Source organism: Myxocyprinus asiaticus, chromosome 12, assembly GCF_019703515.2.
Source record: "Myxocyprinus asiaticus isolate MX2 ecotype Aquarium Trade chromosome 12, UBuf_Myxa_2, whole genome shotgun sequence".
Taxonomy (NCBI): domain Eukaryota; kingdom Metazoa; phylum Chordata; class Actinopteri; order Cypriniformes; family Catostomidae; genus Myxocyprinus; species Myxocyprinus asiaticus.
This window is the reverse complement of record NC_059355.1, coordinates 31,535,984-31,554,942: the sequence shown is the minus strand read 5'-3', so window position 1 is coordinate 31,554,942 and position 18,959 is coordinate 31,535,984. Positions and strand designations below refer to the sequence as shown.

The 18,959-nt window shown below is 36.7% G+C and overlaps 1 protein-coding gene across 1 annotated transcript; it reads left to right on the top strand.

Moving 5' to 3' along the window:
- The first annotated feature begins 340 nt into the window (after positions 1–340).
- Positions 341–17,797, top strand: LOC127449461 (UDP-N-acetylglucosamine/UDP-glucose/GDP-mannose transporter-like). The gene is made up of 12 exons (XM_051712892.1): positions 341–550; positions 1,227–1,260; positions 1,342–1,428; positions 1,856–1,923; positions 2,105–2,176; positions 2,280–2,348; positions 2,743–2,845; positions 7,130–7,222; positions 10,532–10,599; positions 13,520–13,598; positions 13,684–13,766; positions 13,854–17,797. The coding sequence occupies exons 1-12, from the start codon at positions 402–404 to the stop codon at positions 13,960–13,962; spliced, it is 1,014 nt and encodes a 337-aa protein (XP_051568852.1). The 5' UTR covers positions 341–401; the 3' UTR covers positions 13,963–17,797.
- The last annotated feature ends 1,162 nt before the right edge of the window (positions 17,798–18,959 follow it).

The following is an 18,959-nucleotide window of genomic DNA, read 5'->3' as shown; positions in this document are numbered from 1 at the left end:
TCTTGGACAGATATTTTATCAATGTTAATTAATGTTAATGTCCGCGGAACGATCCAAAAACACTTTAAACTGCAGTTCAGCCCATTGAAGAGACTGTACGTCCATCCCTCACAACCTTGTTGTCATTCCCATTAAAACTCAAATATGGCGCTGGCGTGAATAAGGTCTGAATGTGGAGTTCTGTCGAGCTTGTCAAAGCGAGCGACTGTAACCAAGAGGGGCGGAGCTTAGCGAAGGGTCAATTCCCACTACTGGTTGTAAACGTAGCGCAATCAAGTGCCGAAAGGTGGCGACAAAGTGCATTCAAATAGATATGACGTCACACATTATACGTCTCTTGGTAAACATGGCGGAAGTCCAGAGGCGTCAACGTGGGGTGGAAGAAAGGCGCCGCATACAGAATGAAGCTATGTGAGCAGAGAAATGAAGCAGCGGCGGGGATGGCGAACCAAACGCTAACGGTACTCTTGAAGTTTTTAGCCGCAGGCTTTTACGGAATAAGCTCGTTCTTTATAGTTGTGGTGAATAAGAGCGTCCTGACCAATTACAGGTAAGAAGACTTTTGACTGATTTTACTAGTGCCTGACTGTCTATAGAGCAAGAATCCTTTAAATAGTTGGCAACTTAGTTTGCAGCAGTAACAGTGTGGTACGGGAGGACAGTGATTTCAGGGAGCTTGTGTGGCACTTTTTGAAATGGGAGGCTGAGACTGTTTCAGTACTTAACTGACAAAAAGTACCCAGACATTTCATAGTATTATAATGTTTTTATAACATGGTACTATGGTAAAGCCATAGTTTGGAATACGATTTTAACAACATGGTACGTTACCATTTAGCCATTTTCTACCATGGTATACACAAATATTTAATAAATATATATTAAAATCAGATGGTAACACCATTGTACGCCATCACTGACTGTGCCATCATGGAGCTGCATACCAGACAACCTTTTTTTTTTTTCTAGCTTTGAACCATTTAAGAGAAGAATTATGTAAAATATAAGTGTGTACTGCTCTGAAGTTTTCTTTCTTTAAGTTGACTGCAGATGGATAAACAATGTTTATACTAGGCGACATGACTCTGTGGTGTAGGATAATAATGATATAGAATGATCAGGTTTGCACATGTCAAGGTTTGTTTTATAAATAACAATCAGAACCAGTAAGGTTAAAAAAAAAAAAAAGAATTGCAATAAAAAAAAAGTTCTTTTTTTTTAAATAGGTTCCCATCTTCAATATGTCTTGGCATTGGTCAGGTGGGTGTATAAAACATTTTCTTTATACTTTATTAAATAGTTTCGTGTAGCATATATAGACAGTGTGAATTTATTCTGCAGATGCTGGTAACAGTTGTTGTGTTATGGGTGGGAAAGGCACTCCGGGTGATCACCTTCCCTGAGTTTGATAGTAGCATACCTAGAAAGGTAAGGAGTCCTGCCTCAAACATAAAAATAAAAATCTCAGATAATCATAACTTGTGCATATTGTCACGTTTTTTTTTTTGTTTTGTTTTTTCCTCTCCAAGCTAGCTCTACAGACTCTGTATACGAGTTATTGACATAAGTTTGTCTGAAGTGTTAAAAATAAGTAATCTTTTAAAAATCTATTTTAAAACACTTGTTTCAAGTTCTTAGAAATTTAATCTTTGTGTCCAATTTGGTCCAATGAGCGTCACGTCGTTGACCCATACACAGAAAGTTATCTCAGGTTTATGTTGCGTGTTTAGTTTCCTCAGTGGAAAACAGTGTTGCTTTGTTAATGTAGTTCTGTTGGGGATTGAGATTGTGTCCTGACATTTTCATCTTCCTTGTTGATCTGCTTGCTCAATATCTACTACTTTGTTTGTTGCAGACATTTCCACTACCTTTTCTGTATGTAGGGAATCAAATAACGGGACTCTTTGGAACAAAAAGGCTTAAGTATGTTACACTACACAAGCGTGTTAAAATTTACAGAAAGAATGTTAATTAATACATGTTTGCCTTTTTGCTTTTTTGGGGAATATTTTATGTTAAATCTTATATAATTGTCATTGGATAAAAGTAGAATGTTATATTTGTATGTTGTATATTGATATCTAAACTTTTTTTTCTGTTTCAGCCTGCCAATGTTTACAGTACTGAGGAGGTTTTCTATTCTTTTTACTATGCTTGCAGAGGGATTCTTGTTAAAGTGAGTTCATTTATTGGCAACATTCCATAAATCTTACATCTGATTAATTTGAGGTTGTGGTGATAATAGTAATTTTTTTTTTTTTTTTCTCCTTTTTTTAAAGAAAGAAGTTCTCCCGGTCAGTTCAGCTAAGTGTATTTACAGTGATTCTAGGGGCCTTTGTAGCTGCAAGGTAAATATTTCCAAATGAAAACCGATTGCTCACCTGCATTCCTAAAGTTTTAACAGTGATTCATGATTTAACCACCAGAGTTTAACCCTACCTAGGACATTGCAGGATAAACATGTCTCTTTTTTTTAAATTATTATTATTATTTCATCATCAGCTTGATTTACACCATTTTTCTTTCATGAGGATGGTTGTTTTTTTTTTTTTTTCTCGAAGTTTCCAAGAATTGCTCAATTATTTACTGCTACACTCAGGAAATATGTTGTTTGCCAAATCTGCAAGATGTTAATACATCAAAAGTTCAGCACAAGGAGGACTTGACCACTAACCATGTCCACACATTGAATAACATTAATTTTGTTCAATATCTTTCATTGCTCTTTTATTCCTTGTGTAGTGCTGATCTGGCCTTTGACCTGCAAGGGTACCTGTACATTTTAATGAACGATGTCTTAACTGCTGCCAATGGGGCTTTTGTTAAACAGAAACTTGACTCCAAGGTAAGAATGGTGCTCAAAATTACCTTGAGTGCTCTCATATAAAGCAGCTGTAGTAGTTTGTAGAAGTACTTAGTCTTTTATTTAGATACTTCTTTCCTATATTCACTCCAAATAAAGCAACTCTTGATGCAGTGCGATTTATCTTATTGACCTGGTTTTTAACAACTGATTATTTTTTAGTGTCATAAAAATATTGGTGGTTGATTCATCATTAACGGGTTCTATTCTGTCCACTATGATCATTTTGAATGAAAAATGCTTTCAGAAAGCTCATTCTCAAATTATTCTAGTTTTGAAGGATAAATTATATTATCTTCAAACTTTTTTTTGTGTTGTCGCTCTAACTACTTTTCCTCATTTGTAAAAGTGTTAAGACAGTACATTTGGTAGATTTTCTGTATTTGGCTTGTCCCAATCAAGTCTTTAATTTTCCCCCTACAATACATATATAAAAAGTGGTCTGATCTTCATCCAAGTCACAATTATAGACAAACACAGTCTGAATAAACTAGTAACAAGCAGTTGTAATTTTCACATTTTTATTGAAGACATTGAGTAATCATTCACAGTGCATGCTGGAAAAGTAAGTGAACCCTTGAATTTAATAACTTGTAGATCGTCCTTTAGCAGCAACAGCCTCCACCAAATGTTTCCTGTAGCTGCTTATAAGACTAGCGCAACATTGAGGATGGATTTTGGACCATTCCTTCCAACAAATCTGTTTCAGTTCATCAGTATTTCTGGGTTGTCTTGATTGCACGGCCTTGTTTAGGCCATACCACATGACTCTGACTTGGCCATTCCAAAACAAAAATCTCCTTCAGCCATTTTTTTGTTGCATTACCCAACTTCTCTTAAGCTTGAGGTCATGGACTGCTGCCCTGACATTTTCCTGTAAAATGTCTTGATACACTTTTGATTTCATTGTTCCCTCAATGTTTGCAAGGCATCCAGGTCCTGAGGCAGCAAGGCAGCCCCACATCATGATGCTCCCTTCACCATGTTTCACAGTTGGGATGAAGTTTTGGTGTTGATGTTTAGTGCCCTTTTTCCTCCCTCCACACATTGTGTTGTGCATTATTGCCAAAAAGTTCAAATTTATCTCATCTGTCCATGGAACATTTTCCAAGAAAACTTAAGACATGCAGCTTTTTTTTTTTTTTTGGACTAGTGTTTTCCTTTTTGTGGTGTCCTTCCATGATCAACATTCTTGTTCAGTGTTTTCTAATAGTGGACACATGATCAAAGACTTTCACAGTTTATATTTTCTGGAGGTCTTTTGCTGTTACCCTTGGGTTCTTACCTGTACCTCTTTCAGGATTGCCCATTGTGCTCTTGGAGTTTTTTGTTTTTTTTGCAGGATGGCCACTCCTTGGAACGTAGCAACAGTCCTGAATTTTCTCCATTTGTAGACAGTTTGTCTTATCATGGTTTGAACACTTTGGTCTTTTGCAATGCTTTTGTAGCCTTTTCCAGCTTCCCGCATCTCTATAATGCGTCCTCTAAAGCCCTGTGAAAGTTGTTGGGATTGAGGCATGGTTCACACTAACCAATCTTTCTTGTATGTGTATATACAGGTGCATCTCAATAAATGAGAATGTCGTGGAAAAGTTCATTTATTTCAGTAATTCAACTCAAATTGTGAAACTCGTGTATTAAATAAATTCAATGCACACAGACTGAAGTAGTTTAAGTCTTTGGTTCTTTTAATTGTGATGATTTTGGCCCAAAAACCCACCAATTCACTATCTCAACAAATTAGAATACATCATAAGACCAATAAAAAAAAACATTTTTAGTGAATTGTTGGCCTTCTGGAAAGTATGTTCATTTACTGTATATGTACTCAATACTTGGTAGGTGCTCCTTTTTGCTTTAATGCCTACTTCGGCGTGGCATGGAGGTGATCAGTTTGTGGCACTGCTGAGGTGGTATGGAAGCCCAGGTTTCTTTGACAGTGGCCTTCAGCTCATCTGCATTTTTTGGTCTCTTGTTTCTCATTTTCCTCTTGACAATACCCCATAGATTCTCTATGGGGTTCAGGTCTGGTGAGTTTGCTGGCCAGTCAAGCACACCAACACCATGGTCATTTAACCAACTTCTGGTGCTTTTGGCAGTGTGGGCAGGTGCCAAATCCTGCTGGAAAATGAAATCAGCATCTTTAAAAAGCTGGTCAGTAGAAGGAAGCATGAAGTGCTCCAGAATTTCTTGGTAAACGGGTGCAGTGACTTTGGTTTTCAAAAAACACAATGGACCAACACCAGCAGATGACATTGCACCCCAAATCATCACAGACTGTGGAAACTTAACACTGGACTTCAAGCAACTTGGGCTATGAGCTTCTCCACCCTTCCTCCAGACTCTAGGACTTTGGTTTCCAAATGAAATACAAAACTTGCGCTCATCTGAAAAGAGGACTTTGGACCACTGGGCAACAGTCCAGTTCTTCTCCTTAGCCCAGGTAAGACGCCTCTGACGTTGTCTGTGGTTCAGGAGTGGCTTAACAAGAGGAATACGACAACTGTAGCCAAATTCCTTGACACGTCTGTGTGTGGTGGCTCTTGATGCCTTGACCCCAGCCTCAGTCCATTCCTTGAAGTTCACCCAAATTCTTGAATCGATTTTGCTGGACAATCCTCATAAGGCTGCGGTTCTCTCGGTTGGTTGTGCATCTTTTTCTTCCACATTTTTTCCTTCCACTCAACTTTCTGTTAATATGCTTGGATACAGCACTCTGTGAACAGCCAGCTTCTTTGGCAATGAATGTTTGTGGCTTACCCTCCTTGTGAAGGGTGTCAATGATTGTCTTCTGGACAACTGTCAGATCAGCAGTCTTCCCCATGATTGTGTAGCCTAGTGAACCAAACTGAGAGACCATTTTGAAGGCTCAGGAAACCTTTGCAGGTGTTTTGAGTTGATTAGCTGATTGGCATGTCACCATATTCTAATTTGTTGAGATAGTGAATTGGTGGGTTTTTGTTAAATGTGAGCCAAAATCATCACAATTAAAAGAACCAAAGACTTAAACTACTTCAGTCTGTGTGCACTGAATTTATTTAATACGAGTTTCACAATTTGAGTTGAATTACTGAAATAAATGAACTTTTCCACGACATTCTAATTTATTGAGATGCACCTGTATATAACTAATTTATCAGTAAACTGACTTTGTGTGCCTTTTATCAAAGGGCAAGGCACCTGTGTAAACCACACATCCAGTCTCATAATTTTCTAATAACTCCTTAATTGAAACATCTGACTCAAAATAGCTTTTGGCGAATTTGTTAATAGAGGTTCACTTACTTTTTCCAGCCTGTACTGTGAATGATTACTCAAAGACTTCAATACAGTTTTGAAAAGTAATAACACACAAAGAGTTGTTAGTTTAGTCAGATTGTGTTTGTATATAACTGTGACTAAGATGAAGATCAGACCACATTTTTGAGTAATCAATGCAGCAATCCAGAATTCCAAAAGGTTCACAAATGTTTTCTTGCAACTGTATGTACAATATTCTCAGACTATGATGATACATTTCTGGCTTAAGCAGCTTAAATCTAGCAAACCTTTTTAATTTTTCATTATTTATTGTAAATTTCTACTATTCTAGTTATATTATCCTGCCATTTGTTTAAAAAAAAAAAAAAAAAAAAAAAATAGTGAATACTGCTGTGATTGGAAAATTAATACTCGTACTGGTCTCCCATGTACCTCTATAGAAGTTTAACTCACTGTAGTTTACTTCCGTGTTCCAAACCCGGAAGCACGCCCTGGATTCAAACTCGCGACTCCAGGGGTGGTTGTCAGTGTCAATACTCTGAGCTACCCAGGCCCCCCCAGATATGCCTGTGCTTAAATTTATGTAAAGGCGAAAATCCTTGGCTGCTAACTAATTTGGTGTGGCTACATGAGTAGCATTTATTGCATTACCCTTCCGACTTGGACTGAAATAATAGGTTAAGTGTGCTCTATTTGAAGCGTGCTGAAAGAGTACTTTTCAGACCATTCCAGATTTAATATTTTATGAAAGTAAACTGTTACCATGCTTGGTGAAATATAGATTTACCTAAAGCAGTGGCAACTTGAACAATAGGAGCCAAACGTTACAACCTGTTAAGACTATTGCACAATCCTTTTAAGTTAGATGTTTGGCTTCATACAGCTGTTTGCATGCCAGCTGGTTGTGATCTTAGAGCAGCTAGTGAAGTGGGTGTTAGACAAGAGGGCAATTATGATGTAGCTGTTTTGTTCCTGAAAATCTGTCGTCTTTTCTTTGTCATTTAGGAGCTTGGAAAGTATGGCCTGCTCTATTACAATGCTTTATTTATGATTCTCCCAACTCTGCTGTTGGCACATGTCACAGGAGACATTGATAAGGTAAGAGGCTTATGCATGATGATATGGAAGTAAAACAAAGAATATCTAAATATACCAACTTCTGTGTCATGTTTTATAATGCCTATTTACTCCTTTACCAGTGTAACGCAATAATGTCTTTTGAATCATTTACAACGATCAGCCACAACATTAAAACCACCTGCCTAACATTGTGTAGGTCCCCCTCGTGCTGCCAAAACAGCACCAACGCACATCTCAGAATAGCATTCTTAGATGCTATTCTTCTTGCCACAATTGTACAGAGCAGTTTTTCTGAGTTACCGTTGACTTTGTCAGTTCGAACCAGTCTGGCCATTCTGACCTCTCTCATCAACAAGGCGTTTCCTTCCTCAGAACTGCTGCTCACTGGATGTTTTTTGTTTTTGGCACAATTCTGAGTAAATTGTAGAGACTGTTGTGTGTTTGAAAATCCCAGGAGATCAGCAGTTACAGAAATACTCAAACCTGCCTGTCTGGCACCAACAATCATCCATTTGATTATCTAGTCAGCCAATTGTGTGGCTGCAGTGCATAAAATCACATAGATACGGGACAGGAGATTCAGTTAATGTTCACATAAACCATCAGAATAGGGAAAAAATGTGATCTCAGTGATTTGGACCATGGCATGATTGTTGGTGCCAGATGCGCTGTTTTTTTTATTTTTATTTTTTTATTATCCCCTTTTCTCCCAAATTGGAATACCCAATTCCCACTACTTAGTAAGTCCTCGTGGTGGCACGGTTACTCGCCTCAATCCGGGTGGCAGAGGACAAGTCTCAGTTGCCTCCGCTTCTGAGACCGTCAATCTGCGCATCTTATCACGTGGCTCATCGTGCATGACACCGCGGAGACTCCGCATGTGGAGGCTCAAGCTACTCTCTGCGTTCCACGCACAACTTACCATGTGCCCCATTTAGAGCGAGAACCACTAATCGCGACCACGAGGAGGTTACCCTATGTGACTCTACCCTCCCTAGCAACCGGGCCAATTTGGTTGCTTAGGAGACCAAGCTGGAGTCACTCAGCATGCCCTGGATTTGAACTCGTGACTCCAGGGGTGGTAGTCTGCATCAATACCCGCTGAGCTGCCCAGGCCCCTACCAGATGGGCTGATTTGAATATTTCTGTAACTGCTGATCTCCTGGGATTTTCACGCACAACAGTCTCTAGAATTTACTCCGAATGGTGCCAAATACAAAAAACATCCAGTGAGCGGCAGTTCTGTGGATGGAAACGCCTTGTTAGAATATAGTCTCAGAATGCTATTCTGAGATGCGGGTTAGCGGCACGAGGGGGACCTACACAATGTTAGGCAGGTGGTTTTAATGCTGTGGCTGATCAGTGTATATTTAAGGACTTTATATGGCAGATATTGTCTATATATGTGACTAATTGGCATTGCATGTAACTAATTTGGTAAAGTTTTATTGATCACAGCCATAGCTTTAAAACCTATTATGACCATTTAGCAAGAGACCAGGTAGTTTGGTACCAGTCATAAATCAGATCTTGTTTCTGAATACCAGACCTTAAATTACCCCAGGACATGAGTGTCTCCTAAGAGAAGTCTGTATCTCAACAAGATCTCATACCCATAGATGATCTGACAACTACAAATCCACCATCTGCTCAGCTGCAATGAGCTCACATTGCCAGAGAGCGAATACACACACTCTATTAGTTGATCTGAACGACTGTGCGCGGTTGTCAAATTCTCTTGAATCATAGCTGACTGACAATTTCATCATGTCTGAATACTTTTCCCTTGTAGAAATAACCGTGCAATTTTTCAAGAACAAAAACCCTGTGTGCTACGTCCTGGTCTTTTTGAGAAAGCCGTATGAGCACAAGGCTCAGTTGTTTGGAAGGTTAGGATGACATGGCTCTGCTCCATGAAAGCCTCATTTTATTAAGCTCAGTGTGTTCACAGGGAGGCCTCACTTTATTTGGCAAGCGCTGCGTGAGGAAGGAGTGAGCACAGAAAGTGTGTCTCTTGCACAATGCCGCCATTATGCCAGACCTCGTAACCGACACATTGAATATAGCAGCTCATGAAGTTATGCTTGAAATAAGGTGTGGGTATGCTAGGTGAGTTATTCACCTGTTTTTAAACAGGTTGTGTGGTTTTAAAGGGGTAGTTCACCTAAAAAATGAAAAAGAATCAAATAACTTGCCCTCATGTTTTTCCAAAATCGAATAGCTTTCTTCTGTGGAACACGAAAAGATGTTAGTCAGGCTCAGACATCATTCACGTTATTTTTTTGGGGAAAAAAGATTCAAAGTAAATGGTGATGAAAGTCGTGCAGGTTTGGAACAACACAAGGGTTAGTAAAGGGTTAGTTAGTAACCAAGTTGTTTTCTCCACACTATGTGAATACATTTTTGCATTTGCAGTTTTGCAAGTGCACCCATACCACAGCAACTGAAAAATTTGGTTTAGCTTTTAAAGGGTTAGTTCATCCAAAAATAAATTTCTCTCATTTACTCATCCTCATGCCATCCCTGACGTGTGTGACTTTCTTTGCTCTGCAGAACACATTGTGATTTTTAGAAGAATATTTTAGCTCTCTAGCTCCATACAGTGCAAGTGAAATGGGTGCCAAATTTTTGAAACTCAAAGCACAAAGGCATCATAAAAGTAATCCATATGACTCCAGTGTTTTAATCCATTTTGTCGGAAGTGATGTGATGGGTGTGGGTGAGAAACAGAATAATTTGTCCTTTTTTGCTTAATACTTCTCCCAGCCCAGTAGGGGGCGGTATACACTAAGAATATGAATCACCAAAAAAACAAGAAGGTAAAAGTGATCTGTTTCTCACCCACACCTATCATATCGCTTCTGAAGGTATAGATTTAACCACTGGAGTCATATGGATTACTTTTATGCACCCATTCACTTGCATTGTATGGACCAAAAGAGCTGAGACATTCTTCTAAAAGTCTTCATTTGAGTTCAGCAGATGAAAAAGTCATAGACATCTGGGATGGCATAAGGGTGAGTAAATGATGTGAGAATTCTTTTTTTGAGTGAACTATTCCTTTAATACTTGGAAAATCCTCCCTGTCTTTTCAGTACAAGTGCTATGTGACATTTTGACCTACATGCTGCCTTACAAACATATCTGTAACTGTCATATTTAATGATTAACTATGTTAATTATATTTTTGATTGAAACACTATGCTTTTCTTATAAGTGGGCCATAGTTTCCTATGTATCACTACTGGTCTGGTTTTTGCTTGTCTGTTTATTGCCTGTAGTCTTTATTGATGTTTCCCCTCTTTTTTTCTCCCCCCCCCCCCGTAGGCTTTTGATTATGAAGGTTGGTCAGACGTGCTTTTTATAGGTCAATTCATCCTTTCTTGTATAATGGGGTGAGTGGAAATGAAAACTTTGTAACTGATAAAAACACAAATGTATTCATGCTAATGTTTTTACGTTTAGGCCTGAAACATAATCTATGCCAAAATACATATTTCGTGAGTCTTTAAGTTCCGAAATGTATCACAGTGCAATTCATATTGCAACGCAAGTACATGTTGCAGTCTTTTGCTATTTTTGGGGTTTTTTTTTTGTGATTTTTATAATTTTCATACAGGTCATATAATGACGAAATGTTCTAAATTAGAAAAAAAAAACTCTGAAATGGCATTTCTCAGTTCAGAGTCGCATACTGGGTGTTTCTTCAACTTTGGGCAATTTCATATACCAGGGGTTGAATTTTATTAAAACAAACTGTTAAAAAAAGGTGGTTAATTAAGGTAATGTTTAAACTGATTTAAAAACTTTTTACCAGGCCTTCATTTATTTTTGGTAGTTTTCCAATGCCTTACTGTATATGTACAGATTTTACTGTTTAAGCCTTTCAATATAACACAACGAAAATCCATTATAAAAACAAATTATTACATGTCATTTAACTATGATTATCTAAACGGTGTGAAATAAACCATTTCAGTATTTATTGTGGGAGATTTCTTTACGTTTTTCAAAAATGACCAACACGGTCCCAGAGTATTTGCATTTCCACCACACAAAACAATTTTGTCCCTTACAATGTTTTTTCAGAAGGTAGTTTACTTGTAAATAAAGTAGACAAATTTGTCAATGAAGAGCATGCGTGACTTTCAAGACAAATATTATTTGAAGAAAACAAAGAAAATTCAAGGTAAATGTCGTTTGTGAGCAGATTATTTTATTGGGCTTCATTTCCAATCAAGCTGTAAGTTTGCCAAATTGTGTGAAAATATTGGTTTAATTATTTTTATATATATATTAGGATACACACAAAGTTAGCTTTGAGATTAGCCTCAGCAAGACAAAGTTTATTCCAAAAACTTTTAAAATGTAATTTCCATCACTGTCATTTGCACCCCAGTATTCTACTTTCTGCTGGTGAATTTGTCCTGTACTGATGGATCTCCCAGCATGAGTTCTTTAATGCACACTGTAATTAAAACATATCTTGCATTACACTTCATAGCAGATGCACTGGAGGACAGATTATATATTATCAAACATGTAATGGGTTTTTTAGATGTTTATAATGATTATGATAGATAAGATGCGATCGTGAATGCACTTGCTGGTGTTATGGAACAACTGGGGATCATGTTAACTGGGGATGTGCATGTGAATAATTTTACTTGCCTTTTCAGCAGATTCGTTCAGTGCGAACTATCAGTGAGTAAAGAAAAGACGTTTTGCACATTATAAAAAATGTTGGTATCATTATTAAACGGCTGTTTCATTGATGTCTGTTCTAATGAATTTGACTTTTTTTTTTTTTATGGTTTCACGATAACATCTGGTTTCCCATGTTGACGTGGGACATTGGTTTGAATGGGAACTGGCAATTACACTTGTCAAGAGCTGTAAATCGCAAGTGGGATTCTTTTATATACAACACTAAAGCATCATAGGCTGATGTTCAATAATATACTTTCAGTTGCATTTTTCTTTATAATGAATAATGGCTTAATTAAGCATGATTGAGTAACTTTCTTCTACCATTGAAAATGAACAAAGTGATCCTTTGATTAGAGTTGGGATGCTGGTTCAGTGGTAAGTCACACTGCTACATCACTCAGTGACCTGGGTTCAAATCCTGGTTCATCAAGTGCAATTGTATCTTTGCTGCAGGTTATGATGTACTTTTAATAGGTCTATTGAAAACTATTTGGTAAAACGCAGACACAAGTTATTATTGTTTTAAACAAATCTATCAAAATCTCAACCGCATCTGACAGCCAGTAATCACAGTATAACCTACTGAATTTTCTGAGAATTATGAACTACGCTGTCTATAGTTTATAGGCTTTTTTTAAATTGTCAAACAATCATTGTTTCTGAAGAACTTTCTCATGCTTTCTTAGAGTATCGTTTATCATTGGTCAGTTTGGCCTTTGGCTCCAGTTTCCACACACAATCAAAATTGCACTTCTGAAAGATCATATTTGGCAGTGTCATGGGTAATCATAAATATAAATAACATAATTTTCTTACATTTTTTAATAAATGGAAGTAATTTAAGAGTATATTCCTATTATTGACCCATTTCATTCTATGATGCTTTAGTGTTTCAAATTAAAGTGTTCCACTTACGTTCTGACAAGTGTAATCACTCCGACGGTAATGCTTTATACTTTTTAGTGATTGTTTTTAAGTTTGTAAAATATAAAAATGAAGATATTGTAATGTTGAAAAGACTATTTGAGCAGCTGGTTCATTATGACAACCACTTCAGTCTTTGACAACCGATTTTGCTGGTAAACAGCAGCATGAATGCAGCTCACACTGGTTTGATCGTATGTGTCTGAGCCCAGCCTAGTGTAATCACACCAGTTTGATCGTACTTGCAAAAGGGTTAAATGCAAAATTACAGCATTTGAGATATGGTGGAAATGACACTGGTGAGTATTTATGACTTTCAGAAAAAATGACAAGAATTACATTAATCTTCTGTGATGCATTTACATACACTGTTGGACATTGTTACAAATAAAATAATAATTGTGCGAGTGTGAAGTGTTATGAGACTTTACCTTCTAAAGGTCCGCAGTGCTAAAGTGCCCAAAGTTGAGGAAACAACCACGAGCAATCTAACTAGACAAATGTGAATGCATTGGACAATCATTTGCATTTGATGTATTGTGCTTACAGAGTGTTTCTGGCCTTCGTTTTCTCTTGAACAAGCATAAAATTTATGCTTTGAGACTGCAACCAAAATGACATTTACATTGAGACAATGGTCATATCCTCATCATTCATTCTAATTTGTTTTTACATTTGTAGGTTTGTTTTAATGTACTCCACAGTGCTTTGCACTCAGTATAACTCTGCGCTAACTACTACCATCGTCGGCTGCCTAAAAGTACTTTTTCTTGTTTTCCCTTTACTTTAACATGCCAGGACAGATTGTGCTGCCTTTATTAACCATGACTATTCTGTCTCTTTAGAATATATTAGTGACATATATTGGAATGGTGTTTGGAGGGGATTACATTTTCTCATGGACTAACTTCATTGGTCTAAACATCAGGTATGCTGTTAGCTTTTCCCAAAAGGAAACGGGTGGTATGGGTGGATGTAGTTTGCTGCTAATGATCTCAATGCCCATACTTTTCAGTATTGCTGGAAGTCTGGTGTACTCCTATGTTACCTTCACAGAGGAGCAGACCACCAAACAGAGTGACAATGCCAACAAACTGGAGGTCAAAGGGAAAGTGGCCGTATGACCACCAGTGTTTGGACACTTGGTCGGCATGCACAGAGTCGGCATGACTTTGGGTTTTTGCATTTGTTGCAAGAACAAGTAGTCAGTGAAGTCACTCTGGGGATGTCTTTAAGTGTCATGAAGATATTGACTGTAAAAGGTACCGCAGGTGCAGACAGGACATAGTCTCAAATGAAAGCCGAGTCGAAACTTATTGCTGGAATGTGTTGTTTCAGAGTGAAACGGTCATAATAACATCAGTAAATATTTAGCTGTTAATTGTTTGTGTTAGAAATGGGACTGTTTGTGCCCTGAAATAAACCGTTTTCCAGGGCATGTTGTACTTTGGCTGCTATTGCCGTAAAGTGGAATTGATGATTGTCATTAATGTTGAAACACCTGTTGTGTTGCCTGTTAAAGTGCTTTACAGATGCGTTTAAACTAGTCAGTAAGGCTATTTATTTTTATGAGACTGACAATTTTACATTATTTTAATTGTAAAAAAGGAGTTATTTTTTTTACATTGTTAAATAGTCTTACGACAGTTCTGTTACCCTGTTACAATACAAACTGAACCATAGTTTATCTCCAGAGGTTACTGGAATGTTCTTTCATAGCCTGAATGATAAATGGGGAAGTGTGTGTTTTAAGTGTTTAAATCTATAAGGTACGTGTGTGCAACAAAGTGGATGTTTGATTTGAATCTTTTTAAACAAGTTTTAAAGAGAGATTTTCTGTTTAAGAGTTCAGAATGTCTAGCAGTCATTTCACCTGATATTCTAAACTGCTTTTCTAATTTTTTTTTTTGTACTTTGGAATGGGATGCAGTAACACTTGATTTATATTGTACTGATGGAATCATGCTTTGTTTATTATTGGATAAATGGTGTAGTGGTTGCACTTTAACAGTTTACAGGTTCTCAATTATCAGAGATTTTAAATATTTGTCAGTAGATTTTGCAAAGACATTATAATACAAGGTTCAAGAATATCAGTATTTATTTCAGAATTTCATTATTTTGATTTGTCTTTGTCAAATGTGGCTACATTAAAGATATGGCAGAAAGAGAATTAAGAATGCTACTTTTTATGTCTGATGGTGCTTTTTTTTTTTTTTCTTTTTTTTTTTTGACAAATCCTAACAATGTATTTTGAGCTTATTGAATGAATGTCCATTCACATGCATGTGTTTGACATCCATTCTATGCAATATCACAGGTTTCTCAATTATTTTTTTGTTCTATAAATGGATAAAACAACTGGAAAAATGTGATGTATTCAAGGGGTTACTGATTGAATGTCTGTTCACATGACTCTATGCCATTTATTTAACATTTAGTCTGACCATAGCTTTGAAATTCTGTTATTTTACAGATAATAGATGCATTTTTTGGGCACTGACTTCAAAGACCTACTGTTGCTGCAAATGTTTTTAATTTCATGATAATTACATTTTTATTCAAATTTTTCTTTTTGTATATATTTTTTAAAATTCAGTAAAAACAGAAAACACTTGTCAAATTGAACCATTATACTTATGTCAAGATGTCAGCAAATGCTCTTATTTTAGCAATGAGAAGCGGGGTGTGTGTGTGTGTGACATTTAAAATACCTCAACGCAAGATGTATTTTGTTAATTTAAGTTCATAAAAGAATGAATGTTTTTCTTTTGAACATTCTTTTTACTTTTTTTGTGTTTGGCAATAAAGTTTTATACACACAAGGAGGTCTGTATATTGTAGGAAAATTCACATACTGTGGTTGCAAAGATAAACTAGAGATTGCACCCAGTCAACCTAAAGTTAAAAACTGAAACTTGAGTCTGAAAGGAATGTATATTCATCCAAAAGAAAATAAAAATAAATGACTTTAAAACAAGTGTTTTAGTTCTTCTACATATGAACAACAGTCAACAACATTAGTTCAGTGATTACTATGTTTGATATGTTTATTTTATTTACTTGCTGTATATTGCAACTATATTGTAAAATGCAAAGTCTCTCCGAAATTGATGAGAAGACAAAGAGAAAACTGGTCAGGGAGGCTGTCAAGAGTATTACAGCAACATTAAAGGAGCTGCAGCTCTTTCTGGCAAGTAATGGTTGCTCCCTACGTGTGACCACTATCTCCCGTATTCTTCATCTTTCTGGGCTATAGGGCAGAGTTGTAAGACCAAGCCTTTTTTGATGAAAAAAGAAAAAAAAACATCCAAGCATGGCAAAAACCTATATCCAGTCTCCCAAAACCATGTTGAAAAATGTGTTAGGGTCTGATGAGACCAAGATTGAACTTTTTGCCCAAAATTGTAAAAGGTATATTTGGCGCAAAAACGACACCACACATCAGCAAAAGAACACCATACCCACGGTGAAGCATGGTGGTGGCAGCATCATGCTTTGGGGCTTCTTTTCTTCAGCTGGAACTGGGGCTTTAGTGAAGGTGGAGGGAATCATGAATATCTCCAAGTACCAGTCAGTTCTGGCACAGAAACTTCTGGTGTCTGCTAGAAAGCTGAAAATGAAGAGAACTTTCACCTTTCAGCATAACAATGATCCAAAGCACACATCCAAATCAACAAAAGAATGGCTTCATCAAAAAGAGATTAATGTTTTGGAATGGCCCAGCCAGAGCCCAGATCTGAATCCTATAGAAAATCTGTGTGGGGACCTGTAGAGGGCTGTACCCAGGTGATGGATCTGGAATGGTTTTGCAAAGAAGAGTGGGAAAATATTCCCAAGTCAAGATGTGCCAAGCTAATAGACTCCTATCCAAACAGACTGAGTGCTGTAATAAAATCAAAGGGTGCTTCAACTAAGTATTAGTTCAGGGATGTTCACATTTATGCAGTTAGGTTATTCTAAGTTTTGTATTTTATTTTATTTTGTCTCTGAAATGTGCCACTTTGGTTTTCAGTGGCATTGCATAAGTTGTAATTTTTACATTAAAGGTGCAAAAATTCTGATATGATTTCTTTAATTTTTGACATCACAAAAACCTGCTGTTTTAACAGTGGTGTGTAGACTTTTTATATCCACTGTACATGAGGACATTTGCTGATGCTGATAGTCTCATACACTTTGGTGTCCCATTACTTTTTTAAAAAAAAGCATTAATGTGGCATGAATTTTGTTGTGTGAGCTATTAGATATCAGACAAACTATTATCTTAAATAAAATAAACCTTGTATGAAAAGTAGCTAGTTTTAAAAGCATGTCTATCTCACCCTTTAAATGGGGATTTTTGTCTGTCCTACCTCAGGGGTCTTGACCTTCTCGACTGTATTCAACAGTTAAAATCAACGTCACAATTTTGACAATCTACTGGATTGAAATTTAATTGTAGAAACATTTTAATGTAGTAGTATTATATTTATTTTTATTGTTTAGTCCTATTTTTACAGCCATTATATAAGTGTTACCCATTCTGGTTGTTCATTTTATTTATTTTTACTTAACATTGTCTGTTTAATTTTGTTCTTTAATGTTTCTGCACATAAATCAGGGTTTTAACGTCAGTTAATTAAACATAATTTAAACCGCACATATAATATTTAGGTTTTTAAAGCTTCAAGTCCTGTTTTGTGTCCAATGGACCCTTTTCACACTTCTGGGTTTTGGAATGCAGAAATAAACGATTGGGTAAACCTCGTCAGCGGTGAATGGTAGTGTATGGAAGACCACGGCAAATATCCACCGTATTCCTACACCCCGTGATGCTTTGCGCGAAATGTGGGAGTTACTTCCGCTAAGAAGTAAACAGTTGTAGTTGCATGGTACATTCATTGATTTTTTTGTTGCAGTGTTGATCATTCATACTTCTAAATGTGTGAGCACAGCCTGATGGAGCTTAATACTCACTAAGATCTTGTTTATAGCTGGTATTTGTTTTGTTTAATGATTCAAAATAAAATGACTCACTTTTTGACTCACATCTCAACATGTCCCTGTTTATTGACTGATTGCACATTACATGTTGGTCTTGTACATTTGTTTCTCAAACCATTTGTAACATTTGCTGTAACACAGTTCCATGTACTGGATTCTTGAACTACAATTGGTATTGGTAATTAATGCACATCATCACAGTAATAAGATGTATCTCGGGTGATCCGATCACATGTGGTCAGACGAGACACATCGCTGTTGGTCACACAAATGCATCTCCTGTGAACACTTCATGATGGCATATATCATCACTACATCATAAATTAATAAACCGGAAAAATTTAACAAAAGACAAAGCATGGAAAAATGACGCACCAGGTACAGCTCAAATTTCATCTACTGTAAGTGCACACGAAGACACTGAAGAAGATCTGTAAAGATCTCGAACATGTATATGTAAGCTATTTTTCCGATCGGACAGTTATTTCGTTTTAAAGTCACGTGTCACCAGAGTCACGAGCAGTTGAAACTCTTGATTTAGCGCATGATTGACAGATAAGGAGTGGCAATTCACTGCATCCTGGACAGTGTTTACAGTGTTTCAAATGCGTTTTTGACTACCGCCATATGTGTTTTTTTGTGATTCGATCACAAAAGGTTTTGCACCCCATTTACAACTGTATATAGTGCTGATCACTTGTCATCGGATCACATCCTAATACTAGCTGAAAACGGGGTCTAAATGACTGCTGCTTATATTAGCGAATGCTTAAAATGTGCTTTTTGTAACATTGAAATTGAAAGCATTGTACACCTCTTTTTTGACTATATCTATACAAAAATGTTCTGGTGTGATTTAGAATATTTTATTAAGATGAATACGGGTATTGATATGCATTTAAAGAAAGAGGATGTTTTGTTTTATTTTGATAGTAAAATTGAACATAAAGCATGGTATATTATACATTTATTGTTGATTTATGGATTTTTTTTATTATTCATAAATGTAAATGGGCTTCACAGAAACCACATTTCACACACTTCAAAATAGAAGTATTACTTTACTGTTTTTTACTCCTGTTAACATATTAAAGCGCTAAAGAGTATTTACTTTTATAAAGCCTTGAATATCCCT